This window comes from Rhipicephalus microplus, chromosome 10, assembly GCF_043290135.1.
Source record: "Rhipicephalus microplus isolate Deutch F79 chromosome 10, USDA_Rmic, whole genome shotgun sequence".
NCBI lineage: Eukaryota > Metazoa > Arthropoda > Arachnida > Ixodida > Ixodidae > Rhipicephalus > Rhipicephalus microplus.
Window position 1 is genome coordinate 12,582,606 of NC_134709.1, and position 20,756 is coordinate 12,603,361.

Sequence of the window (20,756 nt, forward strand, 5' to 3'; positions counted from 1 at the left end):
ACTTCCACGATTCGCCCAGCCCCGCGCCCAGAATCCGCACGTGTTACTTTTTTTGCCAGGAGAACACTAACCCTCGCTGCTTTTCATGCGTACTTGGTAATGTCCGAACGCTCGATCTCTCCGCAGGGGGCGTCGCCGTAAAGTTAGGTAAAAGCCACTCTAACCTTGGAAGGTAGAGGGGTTTCAGTTAAAGTTGGTAATGCGACCAGACTGCGCGCACGAAGTAAGCGAGACGTCCGACTATTTTCGTTCAGACATTTTTTCCCCCCTAGGCAGTAACCACCGTTTCCTTTACCATTATTTTGCAGACAAAGAAACCAAACATTGTCGTGGGATATTCACAGTGTATATGACACACTGAACTGAATATAAAATCTGTATTGGGCGCAAAAGAAAATGCAGGCGGATAGACAAGCAAGCATGCGGTTGTCACTTCCTGCGACCATGTTCCCCGTGCCTGCGTTGCACGAAAAACAAACAACAAAAGTATATATATATCACGTAATAATAGTATACTTGAGGGTTTTACTCCCCGAAACTACGACACGGTTATGAGGTACGCCTTAGTGGGAGGCTCCGGATATTTCGACCACCTGGAGTTATTTATATGCGCATAAATTTAAACAGACCTCTATAGCATTTCGCCACCGTCGAAATGCGGCGGACGCGATTCCGTCCCGCGGCGCTCAGGTCCGCAGTCTAAGCACCAGAACCACATGACCACCCCGGCGGGTACAGAGTTGGCATTGGTGGCTACTTAGCGCCAAGTTGGCTATACTTCACATCATGAAACGGTAAGAACCTAAGACGGGCACAAGACGACTACACGCAGAGCGATTTTGCCTTCTTTCATAATGTCACTGTACCAACTAGCTCAGACCCAGCCTCTGTCTACTTCAAGGCTCCACCTGGCGACAAAAATTTGGGTAGGCCACTTTCTGGCTATTCTTGAACTTATGCGCGCCTACAAGTACGCAGCGGCGAAGTTATGTGCATGTTTGGAGAACCGTCGTGGATTACGTCAGCTCTACGCGACATGTGTGCCGATGCTACGCGCAGGTTACTGAATCTGGTGCGCGTCACCTGTTTGTGTGTGAAACATGGAGTGGTATTATGGAAACCGACCGATATTACGCGACTGATTTCTCTACATTAAAACTACTACATATCCCGCAATAACTCCATATATTTTGCATAAACTGTATACATACCAGCGCACTCGATTGCTTTTCGCAATATTTTAACACACGTGACGTCACTGCCGTGACGGAAATGACGTCACGGAAAATTTGCGGGGGAACAATTCAATGACTGATCAGCAAGCCACCGTCGTAACCCTGTCGAGGCATTAAATGCGAATGCGTCACGTGTTAAGCTTTATAGATCACGACAAAAAAAGCTGTGAAAATATTTTTGAGACATTTTTCTTTGAAAGAGAACGTAAATGTTATCGTCAATCCCTGATATTTTAAAAATCTAATTCAATGCACGTTAAGACGCTTACTCCCCGCAATTGCGTTTTATGGAGGCGGAAATGTTGTAGGCCCGTGTACTCAGATTTGGGTGCACGTTAAAGAACCCCAGGTGGTCAAAATTTCCGGAGCCCTCCACTACGGCGTCTCTCATAATCATTAGTGGTTTTGGGACGTTAAACGCCACAAATCAATCAATCAAGCAATTGCATTTTGGCTTAGGCGTCGATACCGATGTCACAGTATGCTACGCTACACAGACAGTACCTTTTGTGTCGAGCGGAGTGTCATCAGGGATATCGGTGTTGTTCTCCGGGAATCGTTTTGCAGAGCCACGTCGCGGGAACGTTTTCATTGCTGCAGACCTAGCAAGCACGCCACGAAACACACGAAAATGAAACAGGCAGGACGCAGCGAGCAGTTACGGCAGTTTATTTACAAGCACGGAGGCAAGCAGGTTAAGCAAAGTGAGACGGAACAAGAAGTAACCATCAAATTACGGACGTAAGTGCAGAACATTACAATACGGACGATTTCGTTGATATGAGCTGTTTCGGAGGACACAGACCGTTGTCCGAGAAAAAAAAATATTTAGCCAAATATTTACGACAATGACGTGGAACGGTCATTGCTTAAAATTTGCACCATTCGCCACCTCACCTGTTAGCACCTACCTCCCTTGGAGAAGTACGACAATTAACTGTTTTTGTTCGTAATTTGCGGATTACCATGCGTAAGCGCAACCGGGGATAAGCCGATCATGGCCAACTTCTGGATGAAACAAAGAAAGCGTCGGTGGCTGTAATTATCGCTGAATGAACGGATTTCGGTTCACCAGGAGGCAGAAGACACCAACAGATGTAGGCGACCAAGTCATTATATTACACATCACACCGCATACCCTTGCGGAAGCGAAACCAGGCATGCAGCAGTATATTGTACGATTTGTCCCCGCTATCTCTTACAATAGTGATTGCGCAGAAAGCTCAAGGTATGCCTCCGAATTCCGGTTTCGTAAATTATGCGACACAGATGCACCACTCCATTGTTCCCCTTGAACTTAAAAAAAAAGAAAAACGATGCACGAGTTGTGCGTCGGTACGACAACAAAAAAAAAAAACGTAACAACGATTCACGGTCCTCGAGCGCCAAGTGCCAAACATGCATGGTCAACCATCCAATTGACGTAGCTCAATGCATGATTAATGACAAACGCATATATCAACACGCTTGCGGTTTTCCACTTCACGACTTCAAAGGTGAAAGTATTTTGCAATGTGTCAGCAAATATTACTATCGTAAGTTTAGTTTAAGGTTATCAAAAATAATTTACCGCGATGCGCATCAGAACAGTGATATGAGCGGTGCTGCGCTTTGAAACGAAGAGGAGCAATGGTTAAGTTAGATTTCTGTATGTAAGAACAGAGCGTTGCTGCACTTCAAATGCGCCTACAGCCACTCTACTCTTCGGCTAACCAGCGTTGCAAACCACTGCACATACATCACGACAAGGTCCGCAGGGCTGGCAACTAAGCTCATCCCATTTCGTGTAGTATACGCGTTACGTAGCATGACCGAGGCACCCGTTTATCATTGGGCAAGATAGAACAATGGAAAATTCCAGAAGTTCATCCCGGAGTACCCTGAACAAGAAGCACAGTTTGCGTGCAATATCAGATCCATCACCCAGCGAAAAACAGGTCAAGTCGTCCGTGTAAAAGCTATGTGAGCTCAGTCGTCCAGACACGATACCAAAAGCAACGGTATGAGGTCAGGTAACGTGTTCTATCTACAACGTTGCTGAGGTCTTTTCCATCAAAATAATTTCGCGATGGCTTGTGCACGAACTGGCGGCACGAGAGAACAAAAAAAAAAACGTAGTTGTATCAACGAAGATTTCTTTTGCGCCGAGATGTAACCGGTCCGTTGTGTCCTGCACTATAGCTTCTACAAAAAGGCAGACGCAGATCTACAACGACAGCCATCGGATGACGTCAGCGGTCCTGCCGCTGTGGGACATCTTCAGTAGGCTCATTTCCGAAGACAAGCAGAGCAGATGATGATGATGCAGTTTGCGGATCTAGCCTTGCGAGGTTTGCAGGCGATCCCTGCGCGGTGGCAGGAATGCAACTACAGAACGTCCAAAGAATGTCCATCACAGGACCTCGGTAGCGACAGCGCTCTTGTAGGACACGACGTGCTGGGACGCAGAGCCACATAGCTGAATCTCCAGGACAAAACATAATCGCGGCACGACACTGATTGTTCGCCGAAGCCAGGGACGCTGCGTAAAATTCGGATATCACAACGTCCGCTGGAGATCCAGGACAGTGGGCAACAGGAAAATAGACACGACATCTTTGATCCAACAAGGACGGCGACGCATCGCCCATTTCACGGCACGGCCACCGGCGCCTTGTGAGAGCGCTGCGCGAAGGCGAAGTTCACGCCGGAGTCCCAACACTGTCGCAGCACGTGGTCTTCGGACTGCTTGCGGGCCCAGCAGTGGTGCCACTGCGACAGGTCGCTGGCGAGGTCGGCGTCCTCCGGAGGGGGCCGCGCCTCGATGCCGTTCACGCAGCGCCGGCACGACAGGGACTCGTGGGTCGAGCTGCGAACCTCCTCGGCGTCCAGCCTGCGTCCGAGGAAACGGGACAGATTAAGGGTACAAGAGGCTAAAATAAAGGTGGCACTCGCGGACAACTTGGAAATGTAAAAAAAGTCAATGTAACGTCAAAGACTACATGTGTCGTATCGGTGCGCGCTTAGGAAGTCAAATCGGTATAAATGCGGCCTAGTTGGTTGCATGATCTGGCAATCATCCTTGCAGCGCAGGGAAACTCGAAAGAGCTAAATGTGTGTAAGAATATTGCCACACGCGAAACTACAGCCTTGCGCAGACCACGCCAGAATGTCTATAAACCTTTCAAATTATTTTAGATTCTTGTGATAATACAGCGTGCACAACGGGAACAGTAGAACAAACGCTCGCGCTGCCACCAACGGTGACGCTAGTAGTCTTCAACGCTCCATGCATAAATGTCGACGCGCTTTACCACTGATACGTGGGCCGATGTTGAAATCTGACTCATATTCTTTCCTTTTTTGGCACAAGGTCAACCAATCAAAGTTTTTTTTAATCTCTGCCGGCTTCAAGTGCGCATTTCCTTCGCCGTTCTGCAGTGACAGGGCACGTACCTGAAGAGGTCCCGGAGGTCGGCGGCGCTGAAGTGCCTGGCCACGTCTTCCTCGGAGTCGACGACGCAGCTGGAGAGCGCCTTCTTGTGCGTCTGCCGCTGCAGGATCTTCTCCTCGATGCTGCCCGAGCAGACGAGCCGGTAGACGAAGCACGGCTTGCGCTGTCCGTCTCGCCACACGCGGGCCATCGCCTGCGCGTCGTTCGCCGGGTTCCAGTCCGGGTCGAACATCACCAGCCTGCGACGACAGCAGCCTCTTTCGTGTACCTTCAGTTCCTCCACTGTGGCGCTGCGATCGTTCAGCGACCATGGGAATGATTGGGTAGTACACACATTTGCCTAGAGTCTTCGTACTTGCTGGCGGCGAATTGTACTTGCGGCTTCGTTTATTGCTGTGTTTCGATTTTGTTTTGAAAGAAATATTCAACCCTTTTAAACTTCGTGACCCAATTTGGAAAGATAATTAAAAAAAATATAGGATGGTGAAGCGCAATCGCTGAACATTTGCCGATTTTCGTTTCACGATAAAACAGCTCCGAGCCACACGAACACACACGGAGCCAAAAGCAGGCCAGAAGTACGAAGTTTAGACAAACGTGTGTACTACCCATCATTCCCATACTCGCCGAAGCGCCGTGTGTTGCAGCTCCCGCAGACACTAGCGCCAGAGTTCCCTCTAGTAAGTATTGTGGGAAACTCTATGCCTTCAGAGGCTTGAGTACTAGAGGGGACTGGAGTGTGGTCCCTCCGTCCCTGTCACCTGAAGGAGCAGAGTGGGCCCCACTCGCCTCCTTCAGGTGATAATTGATTCCGCAAAGTCGTCTTTGACTCGGCAAGCAAGGGGTGGGGGGCAGATTTGCGATCAAACTCCCTAAATTGCTGCTTGGGCGAGTTGGTTCCGGATTAAGATAAGTTTACCAGCGCAAAAAAAAACTGTGTGTTTGTTCTTAAGTGTTTCATTTTTTTTTTTCAATGACGAAGCTCCCCCCTCCCCCCTTTGTATGGAGAATCCTGCACACGCCCGTTTGCATAGGGTCTGGGTACGCGCTTATGCCTATGTATGCGTGCCCGTGTACTTCATATGTATACAGCGCTTCTTTACCCACACCCTAGAAAAAAAAAAGGGGGGGGGGGACCCTTTGACCCCGTGATCGTCCTGCCTTTAACTAAACACGATGCAACGTGATGATGGCATCGTGCGACCTCACGTTAAGTAATGTCGTCATGACACCATAACGACTTGAAACATGTTGCACATCCGTGACGTCATCAGTAGATGGTGATTTCTTGCATCACTAGCCTTGAAGCCGCCGACGACTAATTTTCGCGTTCGACGAAGGCGGCTAGGGTCCATATTCACAAACCAAACTTGGCCTTACCTCGAGTTTTCCTTAAGTTTCCGTACCCTCCCCGTTATGGAGGCACAAAAATGTTAAAAGGGTTGATAGGCGGGGCTAGTTGGTATATATTCATAATGAAATAATTGGGAGCGCAAACTAACGGGACACAAGAGACGAGCCAAACAAGCGCAGGCGCTTGTTTGTCTCCTTTATTGTGTCCAGTTAATTAGCGCTCCCAATTATTTCATTAATGACAAAAATGGTAACGAGGTGAAAGATTACAAGATTGGTTCATACATATATAAAGCACAATAAAGGCTCACAACCGATAAGAAAACCTGGAGGTAAGGCTGAATACGGGCCTAAGGCTTCACATTCACACATTCAAGCCTTCACATTCACACATTCAAGCCTTCACATTCACACATTCAAGCCTTCACATTCGAACCCCTCCTCGGATCCCCCGCGTCCTCTGCCCTGCAAACGAGGACGACGCTGCACGACGACGACGTCGCCGAAAAGCCCCCGGAGCTACTACGCGCGATTCCGCGGACTCTCGTTCCCTTGGCCGAAGCACATCGCCGGGGGCGCGTCGGTGTGTCGTCACCTCCCATCTCGAAAGAGAAGAACGCCCTCTCTCTCCGCAATGCTCGCTTCCCCCTCTTTTTCACGTTTTGTCCCGCTACAAGCACGCACAGTGCCTGCCCAGTACGTTGCAGCGAAGAAGCGCGCACCGAGAGTGTAACGGGTCACGCCGACACGGTGTCGGAAGAGGGGAGAGCCTTTCTTCCAAGGGCGAGGCGAAGAAGACGTTGCGCCACGGAAGACAAACAGCGTTAAGGGGACAAAGGAGGAGAGCTGCTGCGTACACGGTGTCAGCGGGTGATGAAGAGGCGACGCAAACACACGTGGGGGCGGCATGCACGGGCTCACGCTTCCTTCACGACCGTGGACGCAAACGACGGTTACAGAGTGGAACAAAGCAAGGAAGACAGGATTGAAAATTGGCGACGATGTCCTATACGCAGGTATCCTATATATAAATGATGCGGTTCATGCGAATGAATGAATGAACAGACTTTTATATAAAGTCCGGAAGTTTTCACCGGGCGAGCTGGGGGAAGAGGGGATTAACCCCTGTCCCTTCCCACTCTCCGTTGATTATGATGGCGGTGTCCTCAGGTGACCACTCGAACGAAGTCCTTGCACCCGGGCGGCATCGTCAGCTTGCCGACCGGGCGAAGCATTTTTTTTTTCTTTTTTGCACTAGGATACTGTGTGACTAAATTTAAATAATAAAATTATATAACTAAAATTAATTAGTCCTGGACTCGCTTCACTCCGACGTCGACCTTGAAACACTTGTCGGGACAACTGCGGGCTCTATACTATCAGAACATCCTCCTCTCATCAACACATCTTCCGGCCGACAAAACCGTTACAAATGATCCGTGTTGCCAAGTACAGATGCCACTTAGAGAAAAAAAGAAATAGGTTTGAAGCCCTACGGCATGGAATTCATGGATTACTAATTCATGACTGGTTGTGTACCGATGCGATCGAAAGTATTATACCACGCAATTGCCGCATTTTACGGGCACTCGTATTCGGGTAAGAAACTCGGAGGTTAAAAAATGCTCCACTAACTCACGTAACAGCGCAAAAATAAAATTAATAAATGAAAAATAAAGGAAAAGACGGCGGTAGAGAGTTGTCAGGGTTCCTTTAAAGCTGTATCTCGTCATTTTTTTTTTATTTCGTCATATTTGACACGCAGACACATGAGTTGTAATGAACCAATGAGCCCAACAGAAGACCATGCTTGAGGAGTTCAGTGCAGTGTGACGAGCGGCGGTATGAAAAATATAGTTGATAGAGTCACCTATATCACCGAAAAAGTTTCAAGGAAGCTGAGACGCTCCGGCTGGTTCAGGCTTTTGTCCTCAGTCGGCTAACATATAGTATTCCTTTCCAGGAGATCAATAAAACAGATATAAGGCCCTGGATGCGTTGATCCGAACGTTGTACAAGGCGGCTCTCGGCCTATACCACTTGGAACTTCCACAGAACGTCTCGAAGCCCTCGGTACACACAATCATTACGAGGAGTTACGCGCAAAGGGTGCTCACTTGTCAACGGGGGAGGCTTACATTAACCACTCCTGGGAGAAAATTGCTATGCCGTGTGGGTCACCCAGCTTGTCCTCGGTATGCTGGAGAAGAACTGGAGTCCATGGTTAAACGGCTACGTGACAAGATTCTAGTACCCCTATCAAAAAAAAAAACAAAAAAAAACGTGAGCCCACGATATCCGATAGCAGAGAGGTCGTAGTGCACGAGCTGGCAAGTTACAGCGACAATTCTGGAACAATCCGGACACTGTGTACACAGATCTCGCCCGACGCGGCACGAACAATTAAGTACGAGCTCGCAGTCGTAGAAGCGGCCCCTGGTCAAAGCCTTCTTACTTGCGCCACGGCTCGAGCCACGTCCGCGAACATCGCCGAGGCTTTGGCCATCGCGCTTGCTATTAAAACTAAGGATATCCTGGGAGAATCGTCCCTTATGCTCACCGATCCGATGGTCGCACGTAGACTCTTTCTCACCAGAAGACAAGCACACAACACCATTCGCCTATTAGGACCAGACCTAACGCAGGACCACGCTATCATCTGGTGCCCGGATCACGCAGGACTCGATGGCAACGAGAGAGCGGACGGCGCGGCTCGTGCTCTTACCAGCCGAGCGGCCGACCACAGCCCCTTCTCATTCCACGAGACATCCTTGAGTGCACCAACGGCTTGAGCGACGAAAGTACGGAGCACCACACCCTGCTAAACCCGGGGCGGAACTCTTTGTGACTGGCGCCGTGTACAAACACACACATATCCGAATCTTTCGTTGAAGCATGCCATTCACCCCGCGAATGTACAGCGATGGCTGTCCGTGGTGCGGAGGCAGGCCCTCTCTCACCCACATAACGTTTCTCACCCACATTTCGGTTGGCCACAGAACAGGCCAACCGAAATCGACTCGGCGCAAGTAAAATTTTCGTAAGGGAGCAGTGGGAGACTTTGCTCGCCAGCGAGGATCTCGCTTCTCGACCTGGAGCAGCGGGCCGCTCAAGCCAGTGGAGCCCTGAAATACCCCCCCCCCCCCCCCCTACACGCTCTCCGCACTTTTTATTCCTTTTTTAATAAACATTTTGATATATACTATTAATAAACAGCAATAGGCATGTGTACTAAAGAGGAAGCCCCAATATTCCAGTTGACTGTAAGAGCAAGACATCAAGGTGGGAATATCCGCGGATATTCCTACCTCCATATTCACACCAGGATAAAAAAAATATTGCCACCAGAATAAAATAAAGTTATCTTCCTTCCTACCTACCTTCCTCCCATGACACAGTGGATAGTCATGCACTTAAGATACTGCGTCCAGTAATATAAAACGCAGTAGAATAGTTTAATCTCGCGCGATTTCTTTTGTACGCTCCCTTCTATCAAAGGACTTCTCTGCTTCTACCTATGCTCCTACTTTTTCGTGCCTTTAACCCCCTTCCCCCGGCGTAGGGCAGCAAACCGGGCGCGCGCCCGGTTGACCTTCCTGTCTTTCCTTCCCCCTCCTCCTCCTGAGATACGATATAATGCCTACTATTCTAATACTGACCCTAGTAGCCAAGTAAGAAGAAACCATAAAAAGCTCCGATGTCTTCCGTAACCAGCACCCATGAGCGCTCGCCTTTAATTGTTAGTGAATAAATCCTGCGGTTTAAATGGCGAAACTACGGTGATTAATTTTGACCACCCGGGTTCTTTAACGTGCCGTTAAAAAGTAGATCGCACGAAGTCGCTATCGTGGCTAAACCGAAACGGCGGGCGTCCACCAGTATGTCACGCTACTGAGTATGCACATCATTCCGTGTCCCGCAACTTCCATTTTTAAAAGGCCTAAAAGCGAAGGCAGTATGCATTGTCCGGCTACCAAGACGTTGCTCAGACGAACTAAACTGGGACGTACCTCCGTGGTGACTTTACCCACACTAAGCTCGCTAAATATGATGTCCAGTTCGACATAGGTCATAAATGTCTATATCCCATTCAGTTACAAGCACTTTTTTGTTTCCTGCACGCTCAGTTTGCACAGCCATGACCAACGGCGAGACAATTTTCAAATTTCGCGCTGAATTTTAAAACAGTACCTGTGGCGCCATGTGTCGGCGGCTTGCGCTACTGATGGCTTTCGAGATCGGGCGGCTCGCGCCGGTTTCGGAGGCCATGCTGCTGGACGTGCAGCCGTACGGAGGTGCAGCGGTACACATGGTGCGACTCGGATGTCCGCGGCTGGTAGGCTGCGTCCGCAGAGCCGTTCAGGGAACGCCCAACCTATAGGTGTTCCGTGGCCCAACTAATGCCCGTATTCTAGAGCGCCCCTTCACTCAGCGCTCCACCTTTACTTGAGAAAGCCGATAGGAGCGCCATCTTTAGACAGCGCAAGTCACTGCATATCAGTGATAATCTGCTGCGATTCTCGAGTAGCGCAGCGTCATTTTCAGCCGAGCAGCGGCGCAGTGCGCAACTCTGTCAAGTGAAGGGTGAAAGTCGAGTCGAGGTGCGTTTGTGAATACGGGGGTAAATCTGTCAAACGACAGCCCTGTCGAGGCGTCACGGTCACCGAAAATCGGGTGATAAAAGGCGAAGGACGTTCTTTCGCGTCGCCAAGAGCTGCTGCTTCGAGCGTACATGGGTTTGCTACGAGGTTTGCATTCTAAAAGGCCTTACACATGCGCATGATCGAGCGTTGGTTCGGGTTGAGCGTCATCGGTTTTAGTTTTTCCTCTCTTGAGAACTACCCTGTTATTGTCGGTCTTCGTTGTAAGAAACATTTTCAATTATATTGGTGAATCAAGACTTATAATAATAATAATAATAATAATAATAATAATAATAATAATAATAATAATAATAATAATAATAATAATAATAATACACGGGATGGAGGCGGAACTGTTGTAGGCCCGTGTGCTCAGATTTGGGCGCACGTTAAAGAACCCCAGGTGGTTGAAATTTCCGGAGCCCTCCACTACGGCGTCTCTCATAATCATATGGTGGTTTTGGGACGTTAAACCCCACAAATCAATCAATCAACACGGGCCTCTACCATTTCGCCTTCATTGAAATGCGACCACCTCGGCGGGGATCGAACTCGCGACCTTCGGGTCACCAGCCCAGCACCCCCAGCCGCTGGTCCACCGAGGCGGTCCAATCAATATTGGAATACCGACGTAAACATTAATGACCAGTTTTATTTGTCTAATGTCCTGCATGATTGTCATAACTGGCCGCAACTTCAACGCCATTACGTACAAACTGCTTTCGCGATAAAAACTATAGATGGCTTACACAAAGAACACTGCTTGTGATATTATGGCAGAGAGTATTAAAAAAAATAGTAAATAAAGTTATAACTGTCCTTTTGGGGACTGGGGCCAGCTTTTAGCACTAATAAGATACACTAAGGCCTCATTGTGAAAACGTTGCACCTTGCACAAAAATAACTTCGTTATAACCGGAAATTCTTTATAAAGATGTATTCCTAACACTATATCTATTGCAAGACTGTTTTTCATTTACTTCATTATAACCAATATTTCGTTAAATCCGGGTTTTTTATATCGAGTTGTACGTGTACCACCTAAATATGAAACAGGGCGATCTTCAATTCTACCGAAACATGTCACCTGCATGTTTCTAACTCATACACTGGCACTCTGATGATATGTCTTCACTCGCAGAGATTGCGAAATGATGGGCTCCAGTGCACATGGCTCTTTTAACTGGCATAGCTGTGGCACAGCAGGAAATCAGACCTATGACTATGTGGTGAGCAACAGAAAGCTGTAGCCGTGAAGCTTACATGGCAAGTCGTCAGACGACACTGACATTGGGGCTAATTCTTGCACTCGTGAAATTGTGAGTCGAGCAAAATTTGTTTTTTACCTCGTGTCATACAGCTGTGAAGAAAATTAGGCTTGTTTTCCACAGGTGGCCTAGTCCAATCCCAGCGATGCCATCAGTGTGTGCAGTATTGTGATGGCTTATAAATGGTCCACGAGTAAACTGTTTTGGTGACAAGTGCACTTGGTTTGCATTTAAAGGGGCCCTGACACAAAATTTTACGGCCGAGATAGCCTGTGGGGTCGATTCACAAGAACATTCGTATATCATCTGCAAAATATCAACAGCGAATATAGCTGGGAAAGTATATTAAAAGAATCTGAAGTTTGCGTGAGCCCTCGACTCCATTGCGCCATTATCACCCTCGAAGGGGACCCTGAGATGACCCACTACATCCTTCGCGTCACCGCGCTGCGGTGATGACCCCATAGCCGCAATTTTTTTTGCCCTGTTTGTTCCCGCAGTCTATATTTCTTGGCGGCTGGTTGCGAGTGCATGGCGCACGCTTAGAAAGTTGCGTGTTTGGCGACACTGCAGTGCCATTTCCTGTTCGAAAGTAAATCATGACGCAGACCGTGCGGAAGTGTGTCACAGTTCTGTGTGGTGACGTGGTCAAGATCTGCACAAGCTATGTGGGGACAGTTGCACCCAGTTCTTGGCGCTCTCTCAAACCGAAACTGATTTATAACGAGGGGCCTGTAGTTAATTATCCGTCACGTGTTGCAGCAAACGATGTGTCCTGTCATGACTAACAGGCCCCCAGGAACACACTGCAGCAGAAAAACGCGAGGCCGAAGTTTTTGTGTCAGTACCCCTTTAACTTTTCATTACGTTCCTTTCAACAAATTTCTGTAGCAAGTAAGCACTTAAGGTGTCTTGTCTCACATTTAGTGTCGCACCCTATTTTCATTTTGTCAGAGAGAGTGAGCATCACTTACCTGTTGGCTCCAATAAGATTGAGTCCGCAACCTCCTGCCTTACTGCTGAGCATAAAGGCGAACTCTGGGCTGGATGGCATGTTGAAGGACGCCACAATCTTTGCCCTCTTCTTGATGGTCATGCTCCCGTCCAGTCGAAAAAAGCCATAACCACGCTCGCGGCACAGCTTTTCGAATACGTCCAGTGTTTGGGTGTAGTTCGAAATGAGCACCACTTTGTCGTCGGTCGTGCTTCGGATCACGGCCAGCAGACTGTCGAGCAGGCGCAGTTTGCCCGACAGCTCGGGCTGCACCGAAGGCCCGCGAAACATCCTCTCGTCTTGCGGGAAGCACTCGCGCACGAGCGATGGGTGGTTGCAGAGCTTCTTGAGAAGCGTTATGGTAGCAAGTGGGGTGGTGCCCTTCATGCAGGCAAGCTGTTCGTACCTGCGCAAAAGTGGACGTCAGAAACTAAATGTTAAATCTCAACTACAGAAAAGGCTCTATAGTCGGTTACGGCATAATAATAAGTACAAGCTCTGCCCCCTCAAATGTGACGCAAATGCCATCTATTTGAGTTGTGCTCGGTGCTTTTCGTTCTAGCTACAATCACTTCGCCACTGATAACATAGACTAAAAAATTAAAAAATTGTCCCGTTTTGTTAAATTACTATGCTTGGCTGAACCATAATCCAAAATCTTTGCTTAAACTTGGCAGTAGGTTCAAGTTCTCAAGCGGAACCAATGATACACTAAAGTAAAGTAGAAAGTTGGGCTAGATGGGACATACTCATCTCGATCAGCCCAGTAAAAGGAACACGAAAACACAAGGAAGTACACCACACATGCGCTGTGCCTTGTGTCAGCATTTGCGTCGTGCACTAGTTGTGTTTCCGTGTTCTTATTTTTATTCCCCAATCATGATGAACTAGTGATACAAACGTCTGTACGGGCAAATCAATTAGCTGAAATAAAGAACAGGCACTCAATGTCTGCTGCATTTCAATGTCACAGAAATTGCAAAATGTGATTGGAAAGGGCATCTAAGCAAACTCAGTTTTGGCGGATCAGTGACGGCTCAGGGCGTGCCCTTAGCACTGTCTCTAGTGGGTTGTAACAAACTGTAGACACTTCAAAATGACACAAAGTAATTCAAACCAACGACATCAGAAGTGGTCATCATAAGGGCGGTTGTCGCGCCGCTGACACAATTGTCCCACTCTTTACATCGTTTAGTGCCCTTTTACATCATAACCATGAACCAAAAAGCTTAGCAAAAAGTAGGGGCCTTCACTTTGCCTTTAAAGACTAATGTTAAGGTGTGTGTGAGCAGTGACATGTGGGTTGAGAAAACAATAGTGATTGGCCCCAAAAGAACTTCTTGTGTTTTCGCCAGACAACACATAACGTATGCCACATCACTATTGTTTAAAAAAGAAAAAGTCACCCTGGTGACAGCATGACTGATGAGAAGATATGTCAAGTGAATATTTGGAATAGACAGGAATAACGAATTATCACACTTGAAACTGAGATTGTCGTGCATTGACCAGGGTATACTGTACATCGTTTCTGGAATTTTTCTTTTTTGTTTTGCATTGTAGTACCTCCCCTCGTCACACAACTTTCACTTGTGATGGCAGCTCAAGGAAATAAAATGTAATTGCCAGGTCATGTGGTCTTCCAGTTATACGACCATTTTGAGAACACGCCATGATGCTTGTACTCATATCCGAGTGCCGTCATCAGGTTAAAACAAGGTTTAATACCTTCGTTGGCAGTAGTTGTGCTTTCCCTCAGCTGCTGTACACAATTTAACAGCATCAAATGCAAAGTAGCAGTTCCGTATATGTGCAAGTGATAAAAGCTGCTCATACGTTCACCAAAGCTAAGTAACTATCAGAATATTTTGCATGCTCACCCAATTTGGCAACCAAGTTCCACTAGGTGGAAAGCAGAGAAGGAAAAGTAAGTTGCATTACAATGCAACGATGACACCCATACCATGTGCGCTGCATCACTGTCATGGAACAGCAAACGATGTATTCCATCTTGACAGGCAGGTAACGTGACAGGAGTGCATTAGTCCGGCGGATCAGGCAGCGGTTCACAATTCCTATGAGCTCGTCTAGTCTCTCCTGACCACGCGCACGGTCAGCGTCGGTCGAGCACGAGTCCCTGCTTTTCAAGATTGGCAGTTCAAATTTCTTCTTGAACTCCTGCGCCGTACCCAGGATGCCTTGGTTAACGAAGTGGATCAGGCTGAAGTACTCGAGCAGATCATTCTGGATGGGTGTCCCCGACAGAAGCACGCGTCTTCGCGTCTGCAACCCGTTCAGGGCATGGTACGTCTGGTTTTCGCAGTTCTTGAGCCGGTGTCCCTCGTCGCAAATGACAAGCCCCACTTCGCCACTCTGTAGCGCTGCAGCATGCAGGCGGAAAGTCTCGTACGACAGGATCAGCACGGGGGTGCAGACACGCCTGCCGAAAGTCGTCATGAAGCTGCGAATCTGGAACGAATCAAAGACATAATAATAATATCAGGTGTTTTACGTCCCAGAACCATGATATCGTTACGGGAAGGGGGGGGGGGGGGATCCTGAAAGACACTATGAACATGGAGTTTACTGAAATGAACAAGAGGGGACTCTGGCGCTGCGATCATTCAGTGACCATGGGAATGATGGGTGGTACACGGATTTGCCTAGTGTTCATGCTTGCAGACGGTGAATGCACTTGTGACTTCATTTATTGCAGTGTTTTGGTTTTGTTTTGAATAAAAGAACAAACTGTTTCGAACTTTGTGACCCAAATTCAATTGGTGAGCTTAACAGGTGGTGAAGAGTCACAGCCGACCATTAGCCAATTGCTGCTTCCTGACAAAGCATATTCAAGCCACGTGAAGCCGAACGGAGCATAAAGTACGAAAATTGGGCAAATCCATGTACCGCCACGCTCACTGAAGCGCTATGCATTGCAGCTCCCATAGACACTAGTGCCAGAGTTCCTTCTAGTGTACTGATAAAAAACTATATCACCAGGAATCAAAGACAGCAGTGGGCATTAAATTTTGTGGAACTGAAACATGGATGAGTTCATTACTAATCATATTAAGAATAGAGCACAAAAATGCTTTGTTTTTTACATGTGTTGCAATTTTAACATAAAAAATTATATGGGATGCTATGCAAACTAATGGAACAAATACATTAGGTTTATGATAGGTTACAGTACGCTGGTAGCAGTGTATGCAAATATGCACTTTAGTAATGCTGTCTTCATTTCAATATTTCTGTAAATTCAGATCTTATTTGCGAGTCGTGAAATTTCCTAAGGGTATTGTGCTTGAGTTACTAAGCCTTGAGTTATTTGAAACGGCAAAACGCAATCTAAACATGAAGCCGCCCTCTGCAATGCTCTCACACAACACATTCTACTAAGATTCTCACACATGACAGCTTGTTCCCCAACAACAAAAACAACAGGGATCACAAGCTCAGCAGACCTCGGAGTCGATCTCGGCCTTGCTTCCGCTTTCGATGGCAACGGAGCGGACTCGATCACCCAGCCACTTGGACAGCTCGATGTGCCAGTTTTTCACGAGACTGCTGGGCGTCACGATGATCGCTTTCGTGATGGTGGGCGTCGCAAACTCCGGACTCTGTCGCAGCAGCGTCCACAACAGGGTGATGCACTGCAGCGTCTTTCCGAGTCCCATCTCGTCGGCCATGATGCAGCCGTAGCTGCCTTCGATGCGGCATCCAGTCACGCAGTCCCACATGAACTTGACGCCTTCTCGTTGATGGGGACGCAGCACCTTGGTGAGCACCGGATCCACCACAACGTGCACGAGTCGACTGTTTCCCGTCATCTGTTCGTGGTTGGTCAGCGCGGGAGGCGCGTACAAGACCAGGGCGCCCTCTTCGTCGGGATCGTGCAGGGGCCGGGGCCCCGACGTTCGCTTGAGTCCCAACGAGCGGCTTTGCAGGCTCGGCACGTAGTTCGGTATGGGTACCTTGTACGGCTTGCAGAGCAGCGATCGTATGAACGCCTCGTGTTTGCTGAGCACCACCCGCTCGCCGTTCTCGCAGGAGTCCCCGTTGGAGTGCGTTTCCTTCGCGTTACGCACCGAGACGCCGTTTTCGTCCTCCTGAACACATCGCCGCTTGGCCAGCTGGCTCGGGGCGAAACACCGACGCATGATGTTTCTGCGCCGGCCGCAACGCTAAGCACGAGCGGCTGGCGAGTTCACTCGCAGGGAAACAAGCGGTGTGATCGGCGGCGGTGATTCGCAGTATTCGCAGGATAACTTGTCGCACGTCTCCATGTGGAGCTTAAAGCGAGAACCAACACGGTTATTTCACTTTAGTGTGCACTATCCGAAAAAAGGCGGGTAGCAGCTGGTTGCGACAGTGTCGCCAATAATAACGATGTGTGGTGAACCAAGAAACCATAGGAATCATTTATTAACTTTTTGTGTGTTGCGTGTTCAAAAAGCATTTAACACTAATTGTAAAATATTTTGAAAACATTTGTTAGTTGTTTTCTTTATTATTTTATAAAAAAATTGTATAAAATAGATTTTGTTTCTTGTAGTTGCCAATTTCGACCGCCAGAGGTTTAAAAAATCAAAGCAGTGTCCGCAACGAAAGTGACATTTACAGCTCCGTGCGCGCTGGCCTGCCGCTGTTCTTCTTTCAAAAAAATAGGCAGTCGGCAATGCGTTAGGCTGGTGAAATTACACGCAACGTGTCATCAAATGATACGTGAGTGTAGGAGGCATGGATAACGAAGCCGACGACGCCTTACGGCTGGAGCGACGGGCCATCAAGCGCATCGTCGATGCCAAGCTCAAGGCGAGGCCAGGTGCGGTGGGTCACTGGGACCGAAGAAAGATCTCGATCTCTTTTAAAAGAACTCGCGGAAATTCAGGCTGGTCGATACGGACAAAGCACGTTTTGCTTCTTGTTGCCCTCGCTGCGGTATTTTTTTTTCTTTTATTAGCGAGTGCCTAGTCCACCGTGTAAGCGTGGCTTGCATGGGGGGGACAAGAATTTCCCGCTTCCAAACTCGCTCCTTCGGTAGTGCTCTGTACCGAAAGGTTTTGTGCTCGTTAAGACGGTGATACGATCGATTAATTGTTTGAAGCGTAACGGCGATCTTGCTACGCTTACGTGCGCCTTCACTGTGCCGCGATCGACGTGAAGGCCACGACTTGTGTGAACTTCGATTGCCCTCGCGTTTGCTAATGAGGCTACAAAGCGGAAGAACACATTATTCTTCTTATCAATATTATTGCGTGTGTGTGGGTTTCTTCGGAGGGTCTCCGTATTATAAGTAATAACGTAGTCGCAAGAACGGTCGTTTAGCAGCAAATTGTCGTGGATGTATTTTCCGAACTTTCGGTTGCATTCGCACGCCACAACAGATCAAATGACCCCGCTTTGGATTCGATGGTTTTCGCAAATGGCTTTACCGTTTTTATGTCCACGGTCCAACTTGTTGCGTTGTGGACGTACGCGGTTTTTATTGACACGCTTTTCGTGTTTTTTTTTCTTTTACGTCAACGACACCTCGCCGTGATTGATCGGATCTGCTGTGTTTGTTCACAGCTGTAAATGATTGAAGAAATAGAAAAAAAAAAGAACCATTGTGTGTCGAAGAACTTCTCATATTTTCGCTGCGCTCAATACGCATGTCGCAAGCATTGATGCTTGAGAATGCCAGATGCGGCTACAGCACTTTTTTTTTTTCTCCTCCCTCGGTGTTTCTTAACCTTTTCACGGTTCTCCCATTCTTCGCTTTACGCAGGCCGCACGTTGTGGCTCAAATGTGGTCCAAACAATGGTAGGTATGTCCCACCGTTTGTTGGGTGGAGGACTTTCATCCCTAACAAAACGAGCGCCGTGGTACGGCAACACATAATACAGACTACGTGAAAGCTTCAGTGTGACTGTGTAGTGGTGTGCAACCTATTACGTTCGAGACAGAATCGAATATTGAACGATTTTCGAGTAGTTTTGAAATATTGAAAAGCAGCTTCAGTAACGTATGAACACATCCTTAGTCTCACCATTATGCCCTCGTGTCTTTTGCCTCTACAGTGCCACCAGAATGAAATTGGTTGTACTTTTGCAGTAGTTTTGTTTGTATGGGTGCCAGCTGAAAGGCTGAAATATACATCTGCTACTAAAAAATATTTGTTTCAATGAATGGCAACTACACGACTTTAATAATACTTGTGCCACACTGGTGCAGAATATTGTATTTAACTTCTAAATTTCTTACAAACTTGATCCCCTGTGCATGGTGCCGCATTGGTAAATCGAATGGCATTTGCCTTAATGACATTCATTAAAACCCACTCGACTCTTGACAATAAAACTTGCTCAGCTATGTTAAAAATATTTATATGGTAGTTTTCACAGGTCGCCTGCTATTACTTAGTTGCACAGTCGTGAAATGCACTTCTGAATTACATCGGCTTCAACATGACAGGCGCTGTTTGGGATTCCAGATTTCAAGTTGAACATAAAATAACTGAAATTGCTGTGGTCAGTTGCAATATTGTAAAAGATAGGAACGTACCCATGCTAATAACACCATAGTATCCTCGCTTCTACATTTTACTATCCCTGAATGCAAATTAGAGTAGTTAAAATGTATGTTTATATTTTATCCTTACCTTGGTATTGTTCATTTCAAAAGCCACTGTTATCAACATCATCTGGTCAAATGCTACTTGTGGCAGCTCTGCCCCAAAATGTCATTCACGAACTTAATGCCTTAACTACCGAACGTCATTTTTTGTGCTCGTGGGGCACATGGGTATCAGGCACCATTGAATTCAACATTTTCAGGAAATTGCACCCCCCACATGCTACATGATTAGTCAAAAGAATATATGTTAAAAGTTTTCTGTACACTTAATCCTCTGAGTGTGTTACAGTTAGGACGTACAGAGTTGGGGCATAATTAAAAGCCTTACAATTGTGCAATCATGTCGGTCACCCTCTCAATATACCACTATTGCCCTTTACGATGTGCCAGTAGGCTTTAAAATCCAGCCTGCTCACGATGCTGCCATAAAAATACATGCAAACCGACAGCTGTTTCCCGTTGTGTCGGCTTTTTATGCCTGGCCTACTCTGAAGCGACCCAGGATGTTCAGTTCATTGCCGAAACATTCGTTACAGTGCAGGAGGTACATACAACTGGAACTTAATAAAAAGTACTTCTTTGGTTGCTGTATGGCATTTAGTGACTTTATTAAAGTTACCACCTACTTAGGTTTTTTTTTTTTTTTTTACCATTACATATTACAAATTGGCAAACTACCGTTCTTGCATTGGGTGAGCTTTTCAGTTTTACGGCTTTTATATTGCACAACTTATTTGTTACATTTAAAAATTTCCGTGAAGTATGGATTAGTTATAAAAATGTACTTGCTTCTCTTACAAAATAATCTAGACTTGTAAATGTAGTGGTTCTGTTTTGTTTTACTCGTAAGATTGAGATGTGTCAAATGTGCCGATCCACTTACAGATGCAAGGGAGTGCTTCACATCTGATATTTAGGACATATGAATATAACTCAATATAACTTGTTGTGTATTAGCATCTTAACTTCATTGGAAAACAGTATTCCCTTTAATGTCTCTAATGCACTTCCTATACACACGCGTTGAAAGGCAGATTGTGTCCCAGTGAAGTGAATCAGCTCATTTGGTACATTTGTTATATGTAGTGCTGTGTTATATGAACTGTGTGTGCATCAACTCTTTTTCTTTTAAGTTTCAATAAAGGTAAGAAACAGTCCATCATAATGGGTTCGGCTGCCCCTAACCATGTACTAGTTCAAGAAACAAATTT

The 20,756-nt window shown here is 47.1% G+C and overlaps 2 protein-coding genes across 6 annotated transcripts in view; one reads left to right on the forward strand and one right to left on the reverse strand.

Annotated features, from left to right (window-relative positions):
* Positions 1-20,756, forward strand: part of JMJD6 (Bifunctional arginine demethylase and lysyl-hydroxylase PSR) — a 118,173-nt gene that overhangs the window by 82,304 nt on the left and 15,113 nt on the right. For 2 of the 5 annotated variants that reach the window (XM_075875059.1, XM_075875060.1), the window contains exons 1-2: positions 17,533-17,751; positions 18,697-18,732. The exons of 1 other annotated variant lie outside the window; for it this stretch is intronic. In XM_075875059.1, the coding sequence (XP_075731174.1) occupies positions 17,667-17,751; positions 18,697-18,732 (121 nt within the window). In that variant the 5' untranslated portion in view covers positions 17,533-17,666. Of the gene's footprint in view, positions 1-17,532; positions 17,752-18,696; positions 18,733-20,756 lie in introns of those variants that run through there. 2 more of the 5 variants (XM_075875061.1, XM_037431798.2) reach the window with 1 other exon arrangement.
* On the reverse strand, positions 1,889-17,297 carry okr (DNA repair and recombination protein RAD54-like okr). The gene is made up of 5 exons (XM_037432280.2): positions 16,391-17,297; positions 14,890-15,395; positions 12,907-13,332; positions 4,671-4,907; positions 1,889-4,107 (listed from the first exon to the last, which is right to left on the reverse strand). Exons 1-5 carry the CDS (start codon positions 17,084-17,086, stop codon positions 3,867-3,869), a joined length of 2,106 nt encoding a protein of 701 aa, XP_037288177.2. The 5' UTR covers positions 17,087-17,297; the 3' UTR covers positions 1,889-3,866.

Bases quoted from the DNA above. Each gene is read 5' to 3' on its own strand.
- okr (XM_037432280.2), bottom strand. From the start codon at position 17,086: ATGCGTCGGTGTTTCGCCCCGAGCCAGCTGGCCAAGCGGCGATGTGTT. The intron at 4,908-12,906 runs GTAAGTGATGCT...CTGTCGTCGCAG, and splicing joins AATCTTATTGGAGCCAACAG to GCTGGTGATGTTCGACCCGG. The intron at 4,108-4,670 runs GTACGTGCCCTG...CCTCGGACGCAG, and splicing joins GACCTCCGGGACCTCTTCAG to GCTGGACGCCGAGGAGGTTC.